At 48.9% G+C, this 24,423-nt stretch overlaps 1 protein-coding gene across 3 annotated transcripts in view; it reads right to left on the minus strand.

Annotated features, from left to right (window-relative positions):
- The window catches only part of FLI1 (Fli-1 proto-oncogene, ETS transcription factor), an 87,076-nt gene that overhangs the window by 37,410 nt on the left and 25,243 nt on the right, over nt 1–24,423 (minus strand). For all 3 annotated transcript variants that reach the window (XM_041480572.1, XM_041480575.1, XM_041480574.1), the window contains one exon: nt 2,048–2,256. In XM_041480572.1, coding sequence (XP_041336506.1) covers nt 2,048–2,256 — 209 coding nt within the window. The remainder of the gene's footprint in view (nt 1–2,047; nt 2,257–24,423) is intronic.

Genomic DNA, 24,423 nt, shown 5'->3' on the forward strand with positions numbered 1-24,423 from the left:
TGTTTCTAAAAGAAGCCACCTGGGCTGCTATAACAAAATGTTGGAACCCTGGCTGCCGAGAATTTCAGACTTTCTGTGCTGACAGACTCTGACCCCCAGGAGAACACTGCATTGACCTGAGGCTGTGGAGAAGGCTTCCAAAATGGAATGACAGAACTGGGATTGTGGGTGTGGAGTTTGGATAGAAGTGTGTGATATCACAGGGTGGAAAACTTAGAGTTTGGGATTTTAGAACATAGTGATATAGATAAAGCAAGATGGAGGTTTTAGGGTAGAGGTTGGTCCTTGTCCTTCTTCTTCTTCTTCTTCACCTTCTTCTCCATGGGTTTGGGTGGTTTTGTGTAATTGGATAAAAAAGTCCACATTGCAGGCACAGGTGATTGGTTATTGGGTTAAAGTAAAAATCATTTAGGTGTCATTTCTTAGTTGGACACTTTAGCCTTAAACAACCTTGTGGAAAGGGATACGGGGCCATTTTTTCCTTGTTAGAGCAATGTGCTATAGAACTCACAGTTTGTGAGACTGTAACGTAGCTAAAAACTAATAAACATCTGAGTCCAAACAAAAAATACTATCTCGGATTTAATCCCAGCCTTAGCAGAAAAAAAGCAAATAATCCATTAACAAAATGTTTTCAAGCCATTCAATTTCTCATTGACCAGGGAAAGGATTCACCTCTAAGTACAAATGACAGGGGCTGGGCTGTGAGCTGGGCAGGTTACACCATCCCCAGGCACCCTGTGGGGCTTCACAAAATTAACCTTCTCCAATGGCTCCTGAATTCCCTGTGTCTCCTCTATCCACTCAGAAAGGGTAGGCACAATGATTTTTATTTTTATTATATTAAATAATTATTCGAAGTCTGTAATGTGGACTTTTCTGTTTCATTACAAAATACTATTTAAACTTATGAAGAAGAAGGAAGAAGAAGGTGAAGAAGAATAACTTGATTTTGTTTTAAAACTTTTATCTTGTTTTAGATCCATTACTATATTTTAAAACTCTAAATTTTTTACTTTGTGATATTATATACTTTTAATTAATTATACACTTGCAATTTCAGTGTTATCAATTAATTTTGGAAGATTTTTTTACGGCTTCAGGTTAAATGCACTGTTCTTCTGGGAGTCAGAGTCTGTTAGCACAGAAAGTCTAAAATTCTCAGCATCCAGAACTCCAACAGGCACAGGCCTCTGGTTTTGTTCCACCTCGCAGACTCCCATAAAGGACCTCAGTCTCCTTCCTTCTCCACAGAACCACAAAATCACAGAATGACCAGGCTGAGAGAGACTTTCAAGTCTCTCTCAACCAGTCCCAACGTCTCAACTAAACTCTGGCACCCAGTGCCACATCCAGGCTTTGTTAAACACACCCAGGGATGGTGACTGCACCACCTCCCCGGGCAGCCATTCCAGAACTTTATCACTCTTTCTGTAAAAAACTTTTTTCCTAATATCCAACCTATATTTCACTTGATGCAGCTTGAGACATCAGAAAGCTTTCAATTCCCAGAAGTTTGCTTATGGTCTGGTAGAGCACAAATAAAAGGTGTCCTTCAGGGAAGCCCTGGCAGCCCAGCAGTGCAGCTTTCAGTGCTTCACTGGCAAAAACTCTGATTATTGCTGCATGTTCCCTCTGTGAGCCCCTGGAAACACAGCACATCCACGGGGTGCTGAAGTCAGAGGTGAAATGTGGGATTTTACAGCAGCATTTGCAGCACGAGCTCTGCCCTGGCAGTCTCATGTCCAGTCCATGGAGTTCCATGGATACTGGGAGGGACATGTCCTGCAGGACTGCTCCAGCAGGGTGATCAGGCTGATAAAAATGAGTCACAAAAGAAGGAATTGCAGGAGATTGGGACATGGTCCTGCACAGAGGTGTTGATGTGCAGGAAAAGAGCACAAACGGACAGTGGGTGTTTTGCCTTCATTTGGGCTCAGGGTTTGGATTCAGGAGCTGGGTTCAATGATCCCTGCGGTCCCTCCCAGCTGGGACATTCTGTGATTCCATGTTTAAGACTGTAAGCGTGGAAAGGGTCTTTCCTTACCTGGATCCGTTCATGTGGTCGTACTCCCGTTTGACACTGACCCTCATGGGCTGGTTGATCCACTCCTGCTGGGGGGGCAGGGGGTTGATCTTGTGGGGCTGCCCGAAGTCGGGGCTGCCGGAGGCCGTCATGTCCTTGGGGAGCTGCGCGGCTGCGCCGTACGTGGGGTCAAACAGGGACTGGTCGTCGCTCACCACCGACAGAGCCTCCTGGGGAGAGACAGAACCAGCCCTCAGAGCTGTGACTAAAGCAGGAACTGCCCTCTGGTTCTCCCTCTGAGCTGGGAGCACCTGCAGGGCCCACAGCTGCCCTGCACTGGCTGCCAGCGTCAGCTGCCCGAGGAGCAAGAGCCCAGGCTCCAGGAGCCCCTATGCAAACCAGGGGTTACTCTGCTCTGCTTTGCCGGCTGCCATTTCCACCTGCCAGGGGCAATCAGAGCCTTTGGGGTCCAGGAGCCCCTATGCAAACCACGGCTTGCTCTGCTCTGCTCTGCTGGCTGCTGGCTTTGGGTGGGAGCAGCGTTCAGGTTCACTGGAGCTCTGCAAACAGCAGAGGAGCTGCTGGGGCTGTCACCTCACGGGGGCTGTCACCTCACGGGGGCTGTGTCACCTCAAGGGCTGTGTCACCCCAATGCTCGCTGTGAGCAGTTCAGTCCCAGTCCCAGTGACCGACCTGCCCACCTGCTGCACTGCTGCTCCAAAGCCACCAGGGAACACCTCTGGAGTGGCATGTGAAGATCTCTACGACTCCTTTCGGAGGGTTTGTGTGCTGTTTGTGTTTTGAGGTTGCTGCTGAAGGAGAAGCAGCCAAGCAGGTCACAGTTAAGGGTGTTTGTGGTAGGGGAAAAAATGCATTACTTTACACTTTTTGTTTATTTTGTGGGAAATGAAGGGCTGTGTGTTACCCAACTGTAGAATTTAAGCATTTCTAGAAATGCTTAAAAACAGGAAACTGTTATCCCTTTTTTTTTTTATTTTTATTTTTCCCTCCTTGCTGAAACTCCAAATATTGACAAAAATTCTGGCTATCAATTTCCTTGTGTGGATGTGCTTGGGTTTTCCAAGCAAGGAGTGCTGGGTTCCTGATGGCTTTGGCACAGCCCTGCCTGACTCAAAGTGCATCTGGCAAGGGCTGCCTGCTCTGGAGGGAGCTCAGCTAACCACACACAACACAGCTGCCTTTATGAGTGGCAGGGCAGAAACCGAAGGAGGAACCTCCTGCACTGAAAGCAGCCCCCACTTTCATGTGAGCTGATGGAGCAGACTCCAAAACAAAGCTACAGACTCACCTACTCCGGGCTCTTAGTGCTCAAAAGCCACCCAGCAGTGGTGTGTGGGCTGCAGAGGCTCACTGAACACAGCTGAAACCTGGGGTGTGCTAACCCCTGTGCTCAACATTCATAGGGCACAGCCTCAACAGGGAGATTCTAAAAATAAGAATTTCTTGCACTCTCCCTGCCCTCCCCCTCCCTTCCTCCAAGTAGTTGTTTCGGAGGTTTGTTTTGTAAATTCTTCCATAACCAGGGAGGGAAATAGAAATTCTGAAAGCTTAGAGAAGCACAGCTCCTGGAATGACACGAGAACCTAAGCACAAATCAGATACCACCAGGCTCACGATATTGTCACAAAAAGCATCAGTAATTCAGAGTTGCTGGGTAAACACGAAAATCCCCCTCAAGTTAACCCACTTAAAGAGAGTCAGGCCTACAAAAACCAGCGCTTTTCTATCTCTGATCTCAGATCATGTAACAAACCCAAACAAGCCGAAGTGGCCTAGAACTGGAGTGGGCCTGGCTAAGCTTGAATTCAGAGGAACCCTCAAACATTTGCATAAATCCTGCTGAAGTTCCAGCATTTGCTGCACTTTGTGGTCAACCTCTCACACTGGTTAGAGCCACTAAACAGCAAAAAAGAGTTTTACCCCATACTGCCCAGTGTGGATTGGTGAAAGCAGCTCACGCTGTGTTCAACCTTTCCTGCAGCTTGGTGGATTCACAACCTTTCAAAAATACATCTCCCTTTTTCAGCTTTAGAGTAAGGGAGGGAGTAGAAGGTGTCCCTGAGAAGGATTGGTATGAATTGTGTCAGAAACCCCTCAGAGGGCTGGCTTTATCTCCAGGCTGCAAACTTTGCCTGTGCAGGAAGGTACAAGAACAAGAGACAGTTCAGTCTTAAAGGGGAGCAAAGCCTTCCCATCAAAGCTCAGGATTTGCTGCTCCTCTGATTCACTGAGGTCAGGATTCACCCCAGGCTGGGGTTCCCAATGTCACATTTTCTGCAGGCTTCTACTTCCTCACAGTACAAGAAGCGTCAGGTTTCCTTCTTGAGGCGGTGGGTGAACCCCACACTGGGCTGCACGACTGGCTTAGGGCCCTGTAGACCCACTCTCATCTGGGCAGAGACAAGGGAAATGTGAATAACACGGAAAATTCATCCAATAAAGATTCTGTGTGTTTGGGTTTTAAGATTTCCAGTCTAAAAACATACTCTAAAGATATACAATAATTGGTTTTTGTTTTAGGGAAACAATATCTGGGAAAATAATGATAATGAGAGTTATCCCACAAAATCAGTGTGAGAGGTTGCTCACAAGATTTTTACTGCAATTCAGCAGGACTTATGCAGGGGTTGGAGGGTTCTGAATTCAAGCTTAGTCAGGCACTCTTAATTCCAGGCTGCTTGTTCTACCTAAAGACATTTTTCTTCTGAAGAAGTTTTCTGATGGTAAAGAAATCGGAAAGCAGGGATCTCTCCAGCTGTCCCAAAAAACCCCAAACCTATCAACACTCCACAGAATAACCCTGGACCAAGACCGTGGGGCTGCACAAAGTACAACTTTACATATACAAGCAAGTACACACTGCTCTGTGACACAGAGTATGTGGCAGAGAACCTCCTCAGATAAGGATCTTCCTTGAAAGACAAAGTGGCTGCTCAGACCTGCCTGCATGCAACTGCTGTTAACTGGGACAGCAATAACCTCACTGGGGCACGGGGAAGGAGCTCTGCCTTGTGCTGCATGAACAGTTTCCTCCTGAAAACAGGAGGAGAAACCCAAATGCTCCGGCTGCTCTTGGCAGCTCCTGGGGCAGGAGTGCTTTGAGCTAAACCCGAGCTGGTGGAGCACAAAGGCTCAGCCCCGGGGGAGCTGAGCCACCAGGCAGATGAGGAGAGATAGGGCTGGTGACACCTGCTCAGCTCCAGGGGCACAGCAGAGCAGTGCTGGTGACATGCAAGGCAGGTCGGGTGGCACTGAGCCAGCCCCGCTGCCAGCAGCTCAGCCCTGTGCCGACATCCAGCTCAGAAAAAACATGGGGGCAAGCAGCAGGCAGCCTTGGCTGGAGGGGACCCCTGCGTAAGGCCAGGGCTGCCTGGGGCTCGGGCTCCGCTCCTGGAAGGGGCCAGGGCTCGGCCCCAGCTGTGGGGACGTCCACAGCCCTCCCTGTGCTCGCTGCGGGCTCCGCTCCCCGGACTGCTCAGGGCGGATTGCCTGAGGCACAGAGCGGCAGTCCGTGAAACACCGAGCTTCTCTCCCCTGGAATCGAGAGCTGCTCTGTGTTTGGAGACTGGGAAACCACTCCGAGGTGTCCAGGTACCAACACAGCCTGCCCAGACGGGCACAGCCCGCCCGGTCCCCACATGGCGCTGCCTCAGCCTGTGGCCTTGGGCCGGACAGCCTGAGGCCGAGACAGGGGCTGTGTGTGCTACTCTGGCGTATATGTTACCTTATAGTGCCTCTGGGAATAGGCTGGCCTCAGTTTTTCCAGGTTTTAATCACATTCCTGGCATAAATGTTGCCGTGGCAGCTCGTCCAGCTCCCTGGGCAGCCCAGCCCCAGCCCCTCCAGGGCAGCCCACCAGTGGCTGCCCCAAAGGAGGAGCTGGCACACATTCCTGCATCCCTCAGGCAGGAATCTGTGGTGTGCCTCTTATTTGTACAGCAGTTTCCAGCTGTAAGAGAGTGAATTACCAGGTTTGCCTTTATTTGGATGAGCCATCCTGACCCAGGTCCCAGGTATGAGGGGTACCTAGCGGGAGGCACAGTTTGGCTTTGGCCCTGAGGGCAGGAGCAGCCACTCTGACATTCTGGGAGGGCTGACAAGCCACCAGTGCTTCTACCAAGTTTTCCTGATCTCCTTGCAAAGGGAGATGGCGCGCACATTTTAGCAAAGGTTTCAGTTAGTTAATGAATTGAACAGGACATTTGAGACAGGAGAAAGGCCAGGGGAACAAGGGCTGGTGAGGTGAGTAGTCAGTGCTGTCACCCCAGGTGTCCCCAATAACAGGTTATTCCATGTGTGTGCAATGAGATTTCACTGAACATCAACTTTTAGCTCTCTACATTCACTTTTCTGGCCATAACCACAGTTAAAAGGCATTGCGTTGCTAAAGATCAAAGCTTCATCCTCCTCCACAAAGGCTGCCTTAGAAGAGAAGACAGTGCTGAGTACCTGAACCATTGTGCCATGGAGAGATGACTCCACCACTAGAGAGGTGGTTGTTTTCTTTCCTATTTCCCCCTCCCCAAAATTTCACCACTCCAGGTCCTGTGAGAAAATCACTCCTGAAATATTTTTGTGAAGAGAATGTTGCCAACACAGACCTGAAGAGCTCAGACCTAACGATGTAAAACACCAAAATCCGAGGTCCAGCAACCGCCCATGCGGCCCAGGGTTTGCACCAAGGAGCAACCCTGGAGTAGAGATGACTTTGGCACTGCAGTGTTAGAAGTCAGTATTTCTGCTGCCAACATCTCATACGAGCACAGAGATAACATCAGACTTACAAGAAAATGAGTCAAGAAACTGAAAAAGTAGCAGGGTCTGTGCTGATTGTGGGGCAGCGCATGAGGATGGATCGGGCACTGGATTGGAAGACAGTGTTCTCATCCCTGCCCTCGATCTTTGGGAGCATTCCCCTCTCCCTGCCTTTCCCTCCTCTGTTGCCCTGTACAGTGCACACTGTGGGATACTGAGCCCTGGGCAGTGCTGCCTCTGGGACACACACAGGAATCCTTTGGGCACACTCTCAGATTTCCACTCTTCCTTTGCTCCCAATCAAACCAAGAGTTCCCACTGCAGCTTTTCCAGACCACATTTCCTGAGGTTTGCTCCTGCTATTCCACCTTCCTTACAAGATGTGGCTGGGGCAAGGACTCCCCAGAACTCCCCCTAGAAAACTGTAATAATGAACATTTGATTGCTAACAACCTCAATCCAATCCTGTGTCCTTCACAATCCACTGAAGTCCTGCTTAGGAGTGTTTCCTGGCTGCAGTTGGAGATTCATCATCCCCCTGCTGAGTGAAGCAGGATGTCACTTGTCACTTCAAGGTGCCCTGTTCTTCCCCCTCATACCCTCCTGCAGCACTTCCCAGTGTCCCCCACTGTGCTGCTCACAGCATTTCCCCACTGCTGCTGGTGGAGCTGGGACATCCCAGCTGCTGGAATCCCTGCCCAGAGCTGTCTCTGCCCCAGGAGGGATGGGATGAGATGCAGGCTGTTGTCACAGAGTCATGGAATGGCATGGCTTGGCTTGGAAGGGACCTTAAAGCTCCTCCTGCTCCACCTCCTGCCAAGGGCAAGGACACCTTCCCCTATCCCAGGCTGCTCCAAGCCCCCTTCCCTGCTGCAGCAGCACTCAGGGTTAAGATGGCAGTAAACCTTTAACACTGTGTCCAAATGTCTGCACATCTGAGGATTTCTGTGGGTATAAAGGAGGGGTTTCATTCATTAATTTTAGGACATCCCACACTGCAGGTTTTTGCCCCAGTCTGCACTAGAGACTTGCTCAGAGCCACAGAGCAGGACAGTGACATGACAAAGAGCCGCCCACGCGGCCCAGGCTGCCCTTTCTTCCTTTTCCTTCTCTTTCCACCCAGGCTACTCCATTCAAGGGTAGATTGGCTGCCTTGGAATACAACATAATTCCTTCCCAATTCAAATGAATGGGAAATCACAAGGTGATAACTCATGTTAGGGGGAAACAAAGCAGGAGTAAGAGCAGCAGAAACAGCAAAACCACTGAAAACCACCAAAATCATGCTGAAATTAGACAGCTCAAAATTGGGGCAAAATGATTTGGCAAAATTCCTCAGAAGGAAAAAAAAAGTCTCTATTTTGGGGGTTATTTTTATGCTCACTATTCCCAAGAAATTTTGTATCAAGTGGGTAAAAGAAGGCTGCTAAAATCAATGCTCTATTTTCATCTCAAGATCCCCAAAAGCAGACTCAAAAAGGATAAAAGTATAAATCATTATTCTGTACTTCACTTCTCAGAAAAGCACTTTACTTCAGGCACACTTTTATAGGATCTGGACCAAAGACTTTTTTTTCCCTCTGTCTAGACTTCACATTAATGGTTTCATGGCCTATTTTGGTTTGTTTCCAGCCAACTGGGAATAACCAGGTGACAGTTTCTCTTTCCCAGCAAGTTGCTGCATTAAGCATAATGATAAGGAGGCTTAAACCAGGCCTGGAACTGTGGGAAATCCCCAGGAAAAGCCTCTGTGAGGTCTCAGCACAGACCCAGGAATAGAGGTAGAATTTTAAAAGAACCTGCCCAAATTATCTCTGTGGCCCCTTGACCTCTGGAAAGTAAATGTGGTGAAAGCTGAGGCTGGAAGGACCATCCCATCCCCATCACCCTGAAATCCTGGCATGTGCTGCAGCTCTTCCCATGGAACATGAGCAGCAGCAGCTGTGCCTGGAGCAGGAACAGCCCTGTCAGTCCCCAGCTGGCTCATCCCATCCCTGGGCTGTGGACAGGGAACTCCCCAAGCACTCCTGCCCTCCCCAGGGCTCCCCACCCTGCTGGGACTGACACTGGGATGAGGTGTATGTCCACTGGGACAGAGCACAGCTTCTGGCTGCCCTTCCCAGAGAACTCCCTGGCTTCTGCTCCCTGCCTGGTTCTGCCAGCCAGGACACACGAGATGATTCGGGATGAGGCCAGAGCGAAACCTGTCCTGAATGCTGGAAGCTTTACCTTTGGCATGGCTTGGGCCAGCTTTCTTATCTTGGCAGGTAATTTCACTGCATCACTGGAAATCTGGCATCCGATAAAAGCCAGAAAATGGCTCTAACTGGGATGGACAGTCCTGAGCTGGAGATTTTCCCAGGAGCCTGAAGTGACACAGAACTCAAAAGGATTCACCTCTATGGATTAACCAGCCTGACCCTGCTCAGGCCGAGGACTGTATGATCTCACAAGATCCTTTCCAAGCCGTGTCATATTCCCAGAAAATCAATCAGCCTTTGCCAGGTATTAACACTCCCTTCAGTCACTTTCCTGTGCCCACAGCTTTTCTCCTCTGAAGCTGTATCCCCTTCTCACTGAGACTGACACTATGGGGTGGTTGCTTCCCAGGGCTGAGCACTCAAATCCACCCAGCTCTAGCTCACCTTCCTTTTCATTTCATTTCTTTGTCCCCTCACGCTTTTAAAATAATTGCCTTGCTCTGAGCAGATGTGTTTGTAAACAGAGACACATGGACCTAACTGGGAACATGCACCCTTCAGTAAATATTATTGTAGCATTTTTATGGTCTTCTCTGCTGAAGAAACAGGGAGGGAAACTGCAAGATGGTTTCAGAGTCTGGCTTGCTGACAAACCCCAAGAATCCCGGAGCACAAATGCAGAAATGCTGTGCTGACCTCAGCTCTGTCCTGGAGCACCCAGTGCCCAGCCCCTTGCCTTGATGTGCTGCCAGAGGCTCTTCCCAGTGGCCAGCATTCCATCAGGACTTTGCAGACTGAGCTGAGCTCACCCCCAGCTGCATCTGCCACTGCAGTGGTGTCTCCCTGTCCCTCAAAGCTGAGCTTCTGGGGAGTATTTTTACTTGTGTCAGAAACTGAGACTGTGACAATCCTGTTGGTTTTGTTTCCAACATGCAGAGATAAATTGAAGCTTTTCAATAGAAATTATTTGCCCTAGAAAGGAAAACAACAAATGGAGAAACCCAAAAATACTGGGGGTTTGTTATGAGAGAAGGTTTGTCCCATCTCTGGGCTTCCTCTCAGGCTGTCTTGGAAAAGGACAGAAAGCAGAGTCTTAAAAGCACAAAGGAATAGGTGCAAACCATGAAACCTCATCTCTTCTCTTTGGGTTCCTACTGCCAAAGCACTGGAAACTGTAAAAAGAGCGTTCTCCCAGGAATTCAAGAGGTGGGAGGGGGCAGCTTCAGGAGACAAATATTTCAGGCTGTGACTCAAGGCTCCAGCAGTGCCCATTCATTATTTTTATTCCACTTTGATACCATTGTCCCCGTTACATTCACAAGCCCGTGCCGTATCCTGTTTTGTTCCCTGACACCGTTCCCTGCACAATCGCAGGAAGCCCATCAGGAAGCAGCCATCGGGGGCTGGTTTGTTTCCATCCACAGAGAACAAAACAAGCTCCTGCAGCCCGAGATGACTTATCCCAGACTGAGGAAAAACAACAGCAAGAAAGGATCCCAGCAGCATCTCCAGGAGCGAGCACAGCCTGCGCTGCTCCCTGGGCCAGGAGCCTGGAGCACCTCAGCAGCTCTCGAGGGAATGCTCAGCTAAAAGGAAGTATATGGAATAATCCATCACTGACACCTACAGTGCATAGCCAAGGTCTGGACACTCTATGGGTGCAAATGCAAGTCCAACACAATCCTGCAGCTGAATCCAAAATGAGATGTGGCTTGGGTTTTCCAGTGTGAGGGCTTGAGTCTATTTGTGTCCTGAGCCGTGAGCCAGGTTTGGGTTAAATCTGAACTCAGGGCCTGGGTGCCCAAGACATCCAGAGTGCAAACTCGGGGTTTGAGCCTAAAGTTGGGTTTGGGTTAAATCTGAGCTCAGGGTCTGGGTGCCCAAGACATCCAGAGTGCAAACTCAGGGTTTGAGCCCAGAACAGACTCCTTGGGTCAGGGCCTGCATCCCACAGAGCCCAGAGATAAGAGGAGAAGGGGTAGGAGGTCCAGGACTCATAGGAACCTGTTTGTTCCCCAAGGAGCACATGCATGCTCCTGATCCAGCACCAGGAGTCTGATCTCTGCCTCTTTGCCAGACAAAGGGCTCTGACTGGGATGGACAGGTGCTGACAGAGAGATTCCCAAAGAGCCTGAAGTCACACAAATCACACTCCCATTTACAGGTGCTGGGAACCACAGTACCATAAATGCCTCTCAAATATCAGGTTTAAATCTCGTGATTGGCCCAGGTTTGCATTTCCCTACCCCTGGGCACACTTGGGTGCCCCTGTGCAGCACTGCAGAATCCCCTGCCTCCTGACCCACACCCCATCTGCTCTGCTGAGCCTGGCAGTGGAGCTGAGGGCTGCCACCCTGCTGGGATGGCACGGATCTATGTTTTCCTTGTGCACTGAGCCCAGCCCCTGTGGCTCCAGTGAGGGGATTGTTTCTGCCTACGCCTATAGCAAAAGCAGAGATTTTGTGAACAAGCCTGCCTGCGGCATTCCAAGGAAAACAGCTCGGCAGGATTACACTGAGATATTTTCTTTGTCAATCTTCATCAAGATATTTGAACAGGAAAACCCAGTTTACACCAGTGGAAATTCCCAGGGGCTTTTGATTTCTTCACAAAGGAACAGTGATGTTTTAACTTTGGTGCAAAAGGAAGGTCCTGGAAGAATTCAGGCATTGCCATCAAAACTACCTCTTGGACAAAAAGGCTGAAACCCATCCTGGCATCTGGGCTGGAGCCCAAAGTTAACACTGCCGTACAAAAAGGAGTTGACAAGGTGCTGTTCCTCCTCCTGATATCAAACATGGCAGAGCAAAGACCACCCCACCAACAGTTCCAGGGAGCTCCAGCAGGGAAAGAGCCTCTGCTGCATAAATGTAGTGAAGCTCTTGCTGAGGACAAACATTCCCACTAAATAAACACATCCAAGGCATTCTCTGATGTTACACCTACAAGAACCAGGCTTGAATCAGCAAGAATCTACAAAAACCAAGCAGTGAATATGGGCTCCTGGCTCACACAACAGCAGATGTGAGAGTAAAATTGAAAAAAGGGCTCTTTCACAGCTGTGTTAATGTCCCCATGCCTCAGTTTCCCTGTCTGTGTGATGCTGCCCTGCAAAGAGCTCAGATTTTGTAAATCCCTTGTCCTTGGAGAAGGAGGCCACGGAACAGCCAAGTATTATCCCAGGGATAGGATTGATAGACAAAGCAAAACTGACTTTCCTCTGAGACTGAGCAAAAAACCCTCTCCAAAATCTCTTATCAGTGACCATTAACAGAAAGGCTGTTGGCTTTATCAGTGTGGTGCTGAGAAGGGCTTTGAGCCTGGCTCAGATAAATGAGGTCCCTTGGCACCTCAAGAAGTCCCAGAATCATAGAATGGTCCAAGTCTGTGCCCAGGGATAGTTTTCCATGCCTGGGAGATCCAATGTCTGGTCAGCAGGGTCCATGGGTGAGCCCCTGGCAGGGATTTTGGATGATGTTCTGCTGCAGGGAGGGCAGACCAGAGCTGCAGCAGAGGCTCCTGGTGAGTTTGGGAGGGGCTGGGAGCCAGGGCTGCCAGGAGGCAAATCCCACCCCAGTGCTGTGGCTTTGGCCAGGTCACTCAGCTCTGCATCCTTCTCCTTCTCTTTCACACTGTCCCCAAGGGCCAGTTTGGGGCTGATTCTGCAGGTTTCTGCCATCCCCAGGACCTCTGCTCAGACCTCTATGGGATTCATGTTATCCCTCAGCAGATCCCCACCTGTACCTTCAATGTGATGGGTTTGTCCTGGTTTATTTTGCTGTATTTTAAATGAAAATCAGTAGCTCTGAGTTGATAACTGAAGTAGGGGCTGTCAAGTTCTGTCACAGCAATGATCCAAAAAAACAAAGCCACCATCTCAGGGGGGCCCTGCAGACACAAATGAGGCTGTTCCAGTAATTTTGCAGCATGGGAACTAACACAAAGCACCCAAACACTGCTCCAAGTCATTGTGTCAGTGTAACTAAACCAAGACTAAACCCCAGCTTGCCCATGAAGCTCTCCTATAGAGCAGAGGATCTGCCTTTCCCCCTGCACTTTGGGGTGTTTTCTGAGCTGACTGCACCATGTCTTCCTTTTGCTGGAGAGTTTCTTACACTCAGCCTGGGCTCAGTAACACAAATAAGAAGCAGAACCCTCGGCACATCTCCATGTTCTCAGCAGAGCTGATAGCACTGCTCTTATCTCCAGCAGGGCAAGTCCCCTGAGCTGTGTTGAAAAGCCTTTTATCAGATGCAGTGTAAGGAGAATTCTCTCTGAGATGTAGTTCTGCAGCTTTGGCAGCAAAGTGGGGCTTCTGAGTGAACCTCCTCTGGTTTTGTTTAGTGCTGGGGTGAGGGAGCAGGACAAGGTCCTGTTTGTGGGGCTGACAAGGCAGGGCTGCTCCTTGGCCTTCCCGAAACAACTCCCCACTCCCTGAGCCAGAGGAAAGCCCTGTCAGAAATGGCTTAACGATCTTCTAATATTTCCCTGCAATTAAAGGGCACATCTGTCTTGCAGACCCTGTCCTCCTTTGCTAAAGCACAGACATGAACTAAACAGTCTGTGGTGTCGGACCCGGGGTAACAAAGGGGCCCATTCATAACACAGCACTCGGCCACTTTGTGTGTGTGAAGGAGAGTTTGCGTTTGGAGAATAACCTGTGCTGGAGCACAGGAGCCTTCTGCTCTCATAAATCAATCAGCTTTCCCTGCTAATAACCCAGCCTGCTCCCAGTCCTGCCCGCAGCGAGCAGCAGCCACCCTGCAGAGACCCAGCTCTGCTGGCAAGGCTCGGGGGAGAGGCTGCTGGCTGCTGAAGCTGTGATTAAAGAGGACTGGAACAGTTGGTATCAACCTGGGTTCCTCAAGGCGTGAGGAGACGGGGCCATGCCAGCCCAAGGAATTTGGGGACACCTCCATGGCCTGAGCTGTGCCAGTCCTGGGCTGGCATTTCACACTGTCCCTGTGGCTGGGTCACAGACAGGGGTGGCCCTGCTCTTGTCTTGGCAGGAGAACGGGAGCACTGCACAGCAAACTGTACCAAACCAAACTGAACCGAACCAAACCAAACCAAACTAATCCAAACTGAACTGAACAAAACCAAACTAATCCAAACCAGACCAAACCAAACCAAACCAAACTGAACCCAACCCAACCCAACCCAACCCCAACCCAAACTCAAACCAAACTGAACCAAACTGAACCAAACCAAACCCAACCAGACCAAACCAAACTGAACAGAACCCAACCAAACCAAACCCAACCAGACCAAACCAGAGCAGACCAAACCAAACCAAACCCAACCAGACCAAACCCAACCAGACCAAACCCAACCAGACCAAACCCAACCAGACCAAGCCAGAGCAGACCAAACCAAACCAAACCAAACCAGACCAAACCCAACCAGACCAAGCCAGACCAAACCAACAACCAACCACCCTCAAAGACCCATTCCTGATTTTAGTGAAACTGAGGGCTTAAACCCAAAGAAAAGCAATTGAGGCACGCCTTGGCAGAGTCCTAAGCCACGGCCAGGTTCTGCCCTGGCTGGGAGTGTCAGGCAGTCCCTGCAGGTTAATCCAGGTGCAGTGTTTAACATTCATTTGTAAATGCCTTAGGAATGGGCTCTTAGATTTGTTTTTTTTTCTTTTCTGAGCCCAGCACCTTGGTCATGGGCTGTATCTCTGTCTCCTAGTGCTCTCCCCATACAAACAAACTGAGTTCACACCTCAGCATACCTCATTTCCTCAGCTTTCAAGAAAGCAGGAAATGGCCAGGAAGTGGCCGCAAGATGGTCCTGTGGTTTCAGTACTACAGTGACATTTGGGAAATGGGGGCTCATTTACCATCTCGGAAGCAAAGTTGTTTGTTCAGCTCTAGCCAAAGTTTTCTGTGTAAAATGAGGGGGAAAAAGGGTGTCAAGGCCATGGGCTGTGGGATGGAAAAGTCCAGAATACGGTAGGAGATCCTTGTCGTATCCTGAGAAAATTCTGGAGGTTGCGGGAAAATTTTCAGTCCTAATGTTGGACAGAAGGTCAAAACAATTATCAAGAGAATTCTACCTTAAATTAACCAAAGTTTGTTTTGGATATTCTGAGTGTTCTATTGCAGTTTTAACCTTTTCAGTTTCCTTAAAATATTGCACTTGGTTTCCAACTAAAGTGCAGTTTCAAAGGAAGGCTTGAAAAAATTGAGAAGGCACCAGGTAGGGCAGCATGTCAGTAATCAGCCTTTCCAGGGAACAGGAGGGCTTGGATCCATTTGCATCTTTCCAAGGAAAAGACACCACGTAGGAAAAGGTCAGACTGTATCTCACAGGAATCTCCTGTATCCGTCCCTGGTACGAATGCAGTGAATTCTGTCACAGCCTTTGGGGACAGGACCAAATTAAGGCTCCCCATGCCAGCACAGCCACTGGGAGCTCTGCCTTTGCATTTGGGGTGATGCGTGACCCAACCTTCCCTGCAACTCTTTGTGTATTTGTGTGCTTTGTGTGAATGCAAGAATGATTCTAACGAACACAGGATCTGTCCTGGAAAACTTCCAATAGCCAAGCAGTTGGAGTCTGTACTTTTAATTATATTTTTAATATTTTATACAAACACTAAAGAAGCAATTGGATCCTTAGAAATAATTTAGGAAAATCTGTTTTGTTTTTGGCTCTGGCTGATGCTATTTGACTGCACAGGTACCTCAACATCACTAACATTTGGCATTTTGATATCATGGTGACTCAAACTACATCAGATTCTTATCCTGCCAGGACTATGGAGATCTCAGAGAGACCAAAGGAAAAGTGGATCCTCCTGGGATACCTGGCACAGACTGCTCTGAGCATCTCTTGCAACCTGAGTTGAGTTTTCTGGGGTCTGATTGTCCTCCGCACTCAGGGAGCTCAGTGGGGCCCTTTGAAGGCACAGGTTCTCCCTGGCTGGGAAGGTCCCACAGTAACATCCAAGGGAGGAAGCAGGAGTGCCTCGTGGCAGATCTTACAGTCACCTTCCTCATCAGCATCCTCTGGGAGTGAGATTTCAGCAATTCAGCAGTGCCTCCCTGGGGGCTGCCCTGCCTCTTCCTGGGGGTCTCAGGTGAGGGTGGTGATGGAATTTCTCTTCCATGGGGGCAACAAAGAAATCCCAAACATTGCTTCAGATGATGTTTATCGGGTTGTCAGTAAAAAAATCAGTCTCACAAAGAACAAAGCTTTGAACGGACCTGGGGCCTGGTTGGGGACTTGCTGACAAAACACCTGATGGAGTTACTGCAAAATAGGGGGAAGAGGGAAAATGGGTAAAGCACTTCAAAATTAGAATTGCAGAGTCACAGCGGGGTTTGGGTTGGAATGTCCTTAAAGCCCATCCAGTCCCACCCCTGCCACAGGCAGGGACACCTTCCACTATCCCAGGGTGCCCCAAGCCCTGTCCAAGCTGGCCTTGGGCACTGCCAGGGATGTGGGGAGGAATAGGTTGGAAATAGGAGTCAGCTCCCAGGAAAAGCTGGTGGGGCCAAAGCCTCCGGTCACATTTTAATTACACAGATAAATGGTTTGGGGGAGCAAAGGAGATCATGGGCAGATAATTTTACATATCTTACACTGATGTAATCACTGATGTTTTACTGTCCCTTCCTCCTTCTCCATGTCACCCCAGAGAGAACATGTTTGGGAATGCCAGGGGACCTCAGGGTTAACCAGGGAGACAACTTTTTCAGTGTCATCAAGGAAAAATGTTGGTGGGGATTGTTAAACATGTCAAAATATTGCCTGCCTGTCTCTCACATGCTCAAGGTCACCTTTAGGGGCAGGTTTCACACTGCTTTTCTCACCTCTGAACAACTTTTCTGTAACACAGTCACAGGAGGCCCAAGGATGTCACTCACTGGGGCTCCCACAGCACAACTGCAGCAAAATTGGGCTGAGAGCACAAGGATTTGGGGGCCCAGGGCACTGCCTCAGGTGCTGAGCCACAGTGGGATGTGCAAACAAGGGGGTTTTCTTCAGGGGCATCTTCAAGGGGGAAAATCTGAATCAGGCAAGCAAAAACATTTTATCCTTCATTTAAACCTTCTCAGATCCTACTCTGTGCCTTCACTCAGTTCATATAAAACAGCACGGAGGTAAAGCCTCGACCAGCCAGAGCAGGGACAGAACATTCTGTCTCTGTTTCATTCATTAGGCCTTTTCTCCCCAGCCTTGCCTGCAATTCCCATTTCCTTGCTTGCCTCTCACAGCAAACAGCTCCATTGCACACACCCACTCTGCCTCAGTGGCTTGCAGGCACAGGGAAACTGGTTCACAAAGATCTTTTAAAAGAATATTCTGGTTCTGAGCATTCCTGCCTGGTTTTTTGGGCAGGAGCAAAGGGATCGGTTGGGCCCTGGTTCCTTCCCCAGTGGGGCCAGTTCCAGTCTGTCCATGATCTGAAAAATTCCCTTCCCATTTTCTCATATAAACAGAAGGAACAATTTATAATTTCTGGAGTTTCATAAAGATGGGATTGACTCTCTAATTACAACCAACTACAATGACAGATCCAAGCTTAATAAGTCTGGGCAATGTAAATCTGGGTTTGTTTATCACTTTGGGAAGGAACTTTTAAAGACTCAAACAGCATCTTCCTTGGATGTGCCCAAGTTATTTTTAATGTATGACCCAAAGTTTTTAGCTCTATTTGGGTAGAAAACCTAAGCCAAGTATTTATAACCTAGGCTTTCAGCTCATTCTGGTTAGCAAAGAGAACACTGCCAATGCTATTTTAAAAAAATTATTTTAAAAAATTAATGGTTTGAATGAAAGCGCTGAGTTAAAAATTCTGTTGTTGCAGGAACTTTCAGTCTGATTCTCTAAAGACTTAACTCATACATGAGAATCCAGGGCCCTCCCCTCAATTTGTTTCTTTTCTCCTTGAGGTATTTCTGTGATTAACAAGCAGATTAACAAGGAGTGTGACTTTTGCTTCCATTTTCACTGAAATAACAAATCCACTTAAAACACAAAATTCAGTAAATATCAGGCATAAAACAAGGCAGGAGGAGTTTGCATTTCTGCTTCTCTCAGTTTAGGTTTTAATGTGCTTGATTTCCTTTGACAGTCAAAATTAAGAATGGGTATAATTTGAAATAACCTTGGACGGAAATGTGGATGAATGTGACAAACTGTGGCATAGGATCCCTGAATGGTTTGAGCTGGGAGACCTTAAAAATAACCCCATGTGCAGGGATACCTTCTGCTATCCCAGGTTATTCCAAAACCCATCCAGCCTGGCTTGGGGCACTTCCAGAGATGGGAAGTGTACATTAAAGTGCAGTTAAGTAATGAAGTGTCATTAATTTAATTGTAATTAAGTGCATATAGACATTCAAGTCAATTCATCTCAATAGCAGGAGATTTTACCATTTTGCTGCCCTGAATTCCTTCCATAAAGAATATTCCTGGTTCACTGAGGATGAATGTTCAACTCAGTGGCACAAACCCCAGAGTGGCTGATTTTAAGCAGAAAAAGCCATTTTCACTGGAGCACAGAGCAGGGGACGTGTGTGTGACTGTGTGGATTCAGTCACACCCTCAGCCAGACACAAACCCTGTGCAAGCTGCAGAAAGAACAACAGGAAATGGCCGGGGGTATTTATAGCAGGATTGTGTTTATCCTGAAGTGATGTTTGCACAGATTATGATGAAGCTTTTCATGGGAGAGGACACAGCTTGTGTCAGCTGGAGGTTTGCATGCACTTCACCCCATGTGCTCCTGCCAGACTCCCTCATCCCCCTTGGCTTTCCTTTGCTTTTTCCAGTTTTGCTGAGCTCCAGGAGTCCCCCCCACCCCCTCTCCCAGTGAGCCCTGGTACCACCGGGGTTGCCCAAAACTTGGTTTCTGCAGGTGTGCAAATCCCCGCTGAGATGGTAGGAGAGGAGAACAATCTCTGACACATCCTGAGCCACTGAGAAATGCAGGCCCTGCTGCAGCCACACGAAAGTTCTTCTCACATTTTGGGTCCCATTAACAAAGAAACTGATGGCACAAAATGCCTTTTATCAGAGCTCAGCTCTGCAGCACAGACTCCTCCTTTCCTGCAATTCTCTTGGGGTATCATTTATGCGTCCTTTACTTTCAGAGGGGTATTGAAACACCTCCCCATTTATCCCTTTTTTGAGGGGAGGCATCCAACAAGAAGTAATAATTTTCATGGAGAGATCATCTTCATATCCCCAGCTTCACCTCTGCCATCTCTCTCTGACTTGAACATGTAAAGAAACTTTTTCTAATTCATTCCCATTACCTAAATTTCCCTGAAGAGGCAAAAAAATTCCCCCAAATATGGGAGGTGAAATAGATAGGGCAGCAGCTTAATATCTCTGTGGGGTAAAGAGCCCTCCACCCTCCCACACAGCCTTTGCAAGCACATGTCCATCCCTGCCGAGCAGTTTATCTCGGCCACAGATATAGAATGGGGAACGCTAAAATAATAATGATAAAAAGTGGAACTCGGGCAGCAAAGAACCTGCTATTACTTCATTGTCAGAACAGTTCTTCCTTATCTGAGTCACATCTCCTGAGGTTTGTTCAGCTCACGAGCGCTCAGCTCATTTCTCTGTTTACACCCCCTGATATCTGAAAACCTTGATTAAAAGCAATCAGAAAAATCCATCATATGACACTGAGACCGTTTGCAGCCTGTGACAGTTATTAGCAAATGTTAACCTTTCCTTTGAGAAAACAGAAGGAAATCCTGCTTTAATTTAGGCTTTCAAAGATCATCCCCCTCTATCTCTGCAGTAAATCAGAGCATCTCCACGAGGCCATTGTTTGCAAATATAATAAGTCTCGGGTTTGTGTGTTTAAAACCAAACAGCGAGAGCAAAGCATCAGGAAGTGCCCCTGAATGGGAGCTGCGGCTCGGGATGGGCGCATTAATTACTGCAATTGAGCCAATGCCCCGTCAGTGCCGTGCGAGGCATTATCAGTGCTATTAGTGCTTCATTAGCGCTGCAGGAGCGCGGGCAGCTCCCCGGGCTCATTTGCATCCTGTTCTGACAGGTGCTGGTCCAGGTGTCCCATTGTCATCCCGAATTAATAAACACGCTCCGACTCCTGCTCCTTTCATCGTCTGTGGAAGGAGGCAAGAATGGAGCCCGAACGGGCTGGCGGGGGGGGCAGAACAACCTGACCTCATCTCCCAAAAAGGCTTTTGCTGGGGCTTTGCCAGGTTGAATTTTGAAGTGATGAGCTCGTACCTGTCAGAGCTCCATCCCTGCCGGAGTGACGGCTGAGGCAGGACTGACACCGGCCCCGTACTCTGCCCCAGGGCTTCTTCCTCCGTCCTACAAATCAGGGGGGCTCTAGGCTGCCCAGCTGTCTGCTTTGGGTCCTCTCAGATCTTCTTTATAAAGTCATCCTTGTCCATCCCTGACCCCCAGGTTCTATGTGACCCTCACTTGCCAGTTCATCACTCACAGACTAAAATTATACTCCTAAAGCCATCCTGCTGGTGGTTTTTACACTTTTATTCATGTCAGGTGCTGATGAGCCTTAGTAGGATGCAAGGGTCTTTGCTTTCCAGTCCCATGCTTTAATTGAACATAACATTAATTGAACATGGAACTGTATTTATAATTGACTTCTCAAACTTTTTAGGATATTATTTCAAGCTCTTCCCTGCAATCTTAAGAAATTCAGTTCTATTAAAGAAAAGGTGATATTCTTATGCAGTTGGAGCATAATTCAGGCTTTCCAGATGAAAACCAAATCCCACAAGAGCTGGCAGCAGCACTGCCATGTCACACAGCATCCCTCTTTCCATCCTTCTTCAGCAGCCAGTTGGCCCCACACTGTCTCTTCTGTGGCTTTTCTGTGTTCCCTGATTTCCCAGAGCCTCCCTGGCCATGTGGTGTCCAGATCCCATCGCCTCTGGCCTGGGCACTCCCATCACACCTGGGCTTTGAGGTGGGGCCAGCTCGGTGCCAGGGGAGCAGTGGCTGCAGGGGCCTCGGTGGCTGCTGTCACCTGCCTGATGGCGCCCACCAGCTCCTCACACTCCTCGGGCTCTTCTGGCAAGCAGGGAATGCACTCCAACCTCATCCCAGGGCCCTCTGTGCCTTTGGGGGGTGCAGAAGCGTCACTGAATCTGCAATATTGCTGTCCGCAAAAACCCACGAATTCCAAGCTGTCCTCATTTCCTTCACTAAGGTAACAATTGGAGCGCCTGCTGTTTATGTACAAAGAATATTCCTGAGTGTCCTAATATTCCAGAAATTCATCCCATCCTGCCTCACTCCACTGAGCTATGACCAGAGGGAGGAAACCTGGGCTTCAGGGCACCTTTCTCAACTCCTGCACTAACAAATGTCCTTGACCTAGTGAGATAATAAGCACTTTTCTTCTTCATGCCCAGAAGAGCAGGTGAATGACCTTATCAGGGGACCACATCCCCCAGGCTTCAGGTTGCCTGCCTGGCTCACCTTTTTATTTAAACTGGGCATCTTTTTATGCAACTTGGGCACCTTTCAATTTACCTTGTGCATCTTTTTATTTAGGATCTGCATCTTTCTGTTTAGCTTGTGCATCTTTTTGTATAACTTGTGCATCTTTTTATATAACTTCAGCACCTTTTCATTTGCCTTCTGCATCTTTTTATTTAGTCTGTGCATCCTTTCTCTCTGAGTGATGAAGCAACAGCCTCCCACACCTGCACTCACTCTTGCACTGCCCCCGTACCCAGCCAGGGCTCTGAGCTTGCTCAAAAACCAAAACTCATTTCAAGTGCGTTTTTTTCACCCCTTTGTCTTTTAAGAATCAGCTCGCCACAAATGGCACTCGCTAAATGACTGTCCAGGCAGACACAAAGGTGCAGCAGAGGAGGAAAGGCCCCATCAGGTGCTGCAGAAGAGCCCCTGTTCTATGGAGCATTGAGAGACAAGAGCTGTTCCTTGTTGTTGCAGCCTCTTGGGAAAATTTGCCTGCCATGTACCCGGGTGTGATCTGGAAGCAGATTTGCACCTGTCCCAGCAGTCCAAAATCAAACAATGACAGGGCTGAGAGAGCCAAGGCATGGCCAGGAGAGCTGTGCTGCTCTGCTGCTCTCGGGTTCTGGGCACCACATCACCAGAGCATGGCTTTTCTGTGATCCCAGACACCCCAAACACCTCTCTGTCCTGGAAGAGCAGCCCCTGGCTAATGGGGCCTTTGTATCTCTGATTGTCAGGGCTGGAAGGAGGAGAAGTGTCCTGGGAGGACTGAGCCATGCCAGCTCCATCCCAGGGGCTCTGGGTGCTGTGGGATGTATCCCCCATCCCTGCTGGGGCTGAAGGGCTCGGGCTGCACAAGCCCAGTACAAGGTGTCCCACGAGCCCCTGTTAATGCATCGCTTTAGGCTGCAGAGCACAGACTGTTTCTCTCTGTGTTTCACAAGCACCAGAACACTTCATGTCCTATAAATAGTTCTTTCCTAGTTTCAAAAGCTGCAACTCTTGCATCCAGCTGCTTTGAACTGGATTTCAGAGAGATTTTCTGCTGACATTTCAGGCACCTGCACGTTCTTTATCCAGGGCTTACAAAACTTTTTGTGGAGACTTGCCACTTCTCAGCTTTACCTCAGAAGAGCATTTCCCATTATTATTTTACAATTAGGAAAATCAAGGCACAGAAACCTCTGATGATTTGCTCTGGGTTTGTGGGTAAGGAGGAGGGATAAAGCCAAGGAGACTCCACTTGCAGGGTTTGATTCTGCCCAAAGCTGAGAGTTTCTAAAGAGGGCCATGTGAGCTGATTGTTATCTGCTGAGCAGAGCAGATACCAGCTCAGAGATCTCTCCTCCTTATCTTCTCACTAAATAATAGATGTCTGATTAGGATCTCATATGCTGAGAAAACTTTTTCATAGATAATGGCAGGTTTCTGAACATGTTTCTCTTCTAGAAGTACCCTTATCTCCATAAGCCTTTAACTGAGTCATAACAGAAGGTGAATATCCAAGGACAGGTTTTGGACACAATTCCTGGGGAAATTCTCACCTCCCAGCCCAGGATGAGCCACCCTCAAGTTGCCCCTGTGCTTGTGCTGGGCAAATACACCCTGGGGATGGATCCTATTCCAAACAGCTCAAGGATGGGCAGGCAGAGGATAAACAGAGAATGACCAGGCCTGCCTGAGAGAGTTCAGTGGCTTCTCCAGGCTGCACAAAAAGTCGCTGGCAGAGCCAGGGATGAATGTCAGGTGCCCTAGATCATAAATTTGTATTTTGAGACCTTGGCACAGATTACCCAGAGAAGCTGTGGCTGCCCCATCCCTGGAAGGGTCCAAGGCCAGGACAACTTGGTCTAGGGGAAGGTGTCCCTGCCCACAGCATGGGGTGGAACAAGGTGATTTTTAAGGTCCCTCCCACCCCACCCCATGCAGTGATTCTGTGATATATGAAATTAGCATCAGCTGAGACTGAGCCATTTTACAGCTGTTTGCTCAGCTCCACCACTTTACCCTGCTGTTTGTACAGGGTGAGAGCACATCCCTTTAATCCCTGAGCTGATGACACTCCAGAGCCCTTTGTTTACTCAGGGCATTGCCCATCCTTTGAGCCCTGTGTGCACAAACCCTGCACGTGCCCACCCGTACCTCCCACTGCTGCATTTGTGGGCACCCCAAACACCCAGGCAGGGGGAGAGGAGCCTGGGGAGGACATGAGGCACTGCTGGAAACCTGAGGGGACCACAGAGTGGTTCTTGTGTGCTAGGAGAGGCTGTGAAAGCAGCACACACTTGTGGAGGCTCAGCTCAACCAGGATGGAGCCCTCAGCACCTGAAAACAGCAGAGGTCATGATCTGGGTGAGGAGAGACCTCGGTGGCACTTGGGACAATGGTCTATCAGGACATGGAGGGATTTCTCTGCACAGCCAGCTCCCTCTCTGCTGCCCTGCTGTCCTGTTCCATCCACATTTCCCCTCTCTGCTGAGTGCCCACACCTTCCACATCCCACATTTGCAAAGGTTTGCCTGGCCACCTGAGCTCCCCCAGCCTGGCACAGAGCTGCACGTGGTGAGCACAGGGCTGCTCACAAGGTGGAGTTTCTGTGGCTTAGGGTTATGTTAATTCATGAATTCTTTTTTATTTTTGGAAGCCTGCAGCTGTTAGTTTTGAAACAACAGAACCTCACCCTGCAATAGGGTAAGAAACAGATGGATGAAAGAGAGAAGCAGAGCAGAGTCCTGAGCCTGGGCTGGCTGCTGGCTTTTAGACACATCACCTTTGGCTCATGCAAGAAGCAATCTGGCATTTAGGCCCTGCTGGAACACTGGCAGTGCTGTGTGTGTGGAACCATGGAGCAGCTCCACAGTCACACACATGGACTCAGCTGCCTCCTCCTCTCCTCCAGGGCACTTGCTGCAAACCCCTGGAAAACCTGGAGGCCTTCACACCGTCTCCTCCTCTGGAACA

The sequence above is a fragment of the Pyrgilauda ruficollis genome, unplaced genomic scaffold (genome assembly GCF_017590135.1).
Source record: "Pyrgilauda ruficollis isolate IOZ18807 unplaced genomic scaffold, ASM1759013v1 scaffold52, whole genome shotgun sequence".
Classification (NCBI taxonomy): Eukaryota; Metazoa; Chordata; class Aves; order Passeriformes; family Passeridae; genus Pyrgilauda; species Pyrgilauda ruficollis.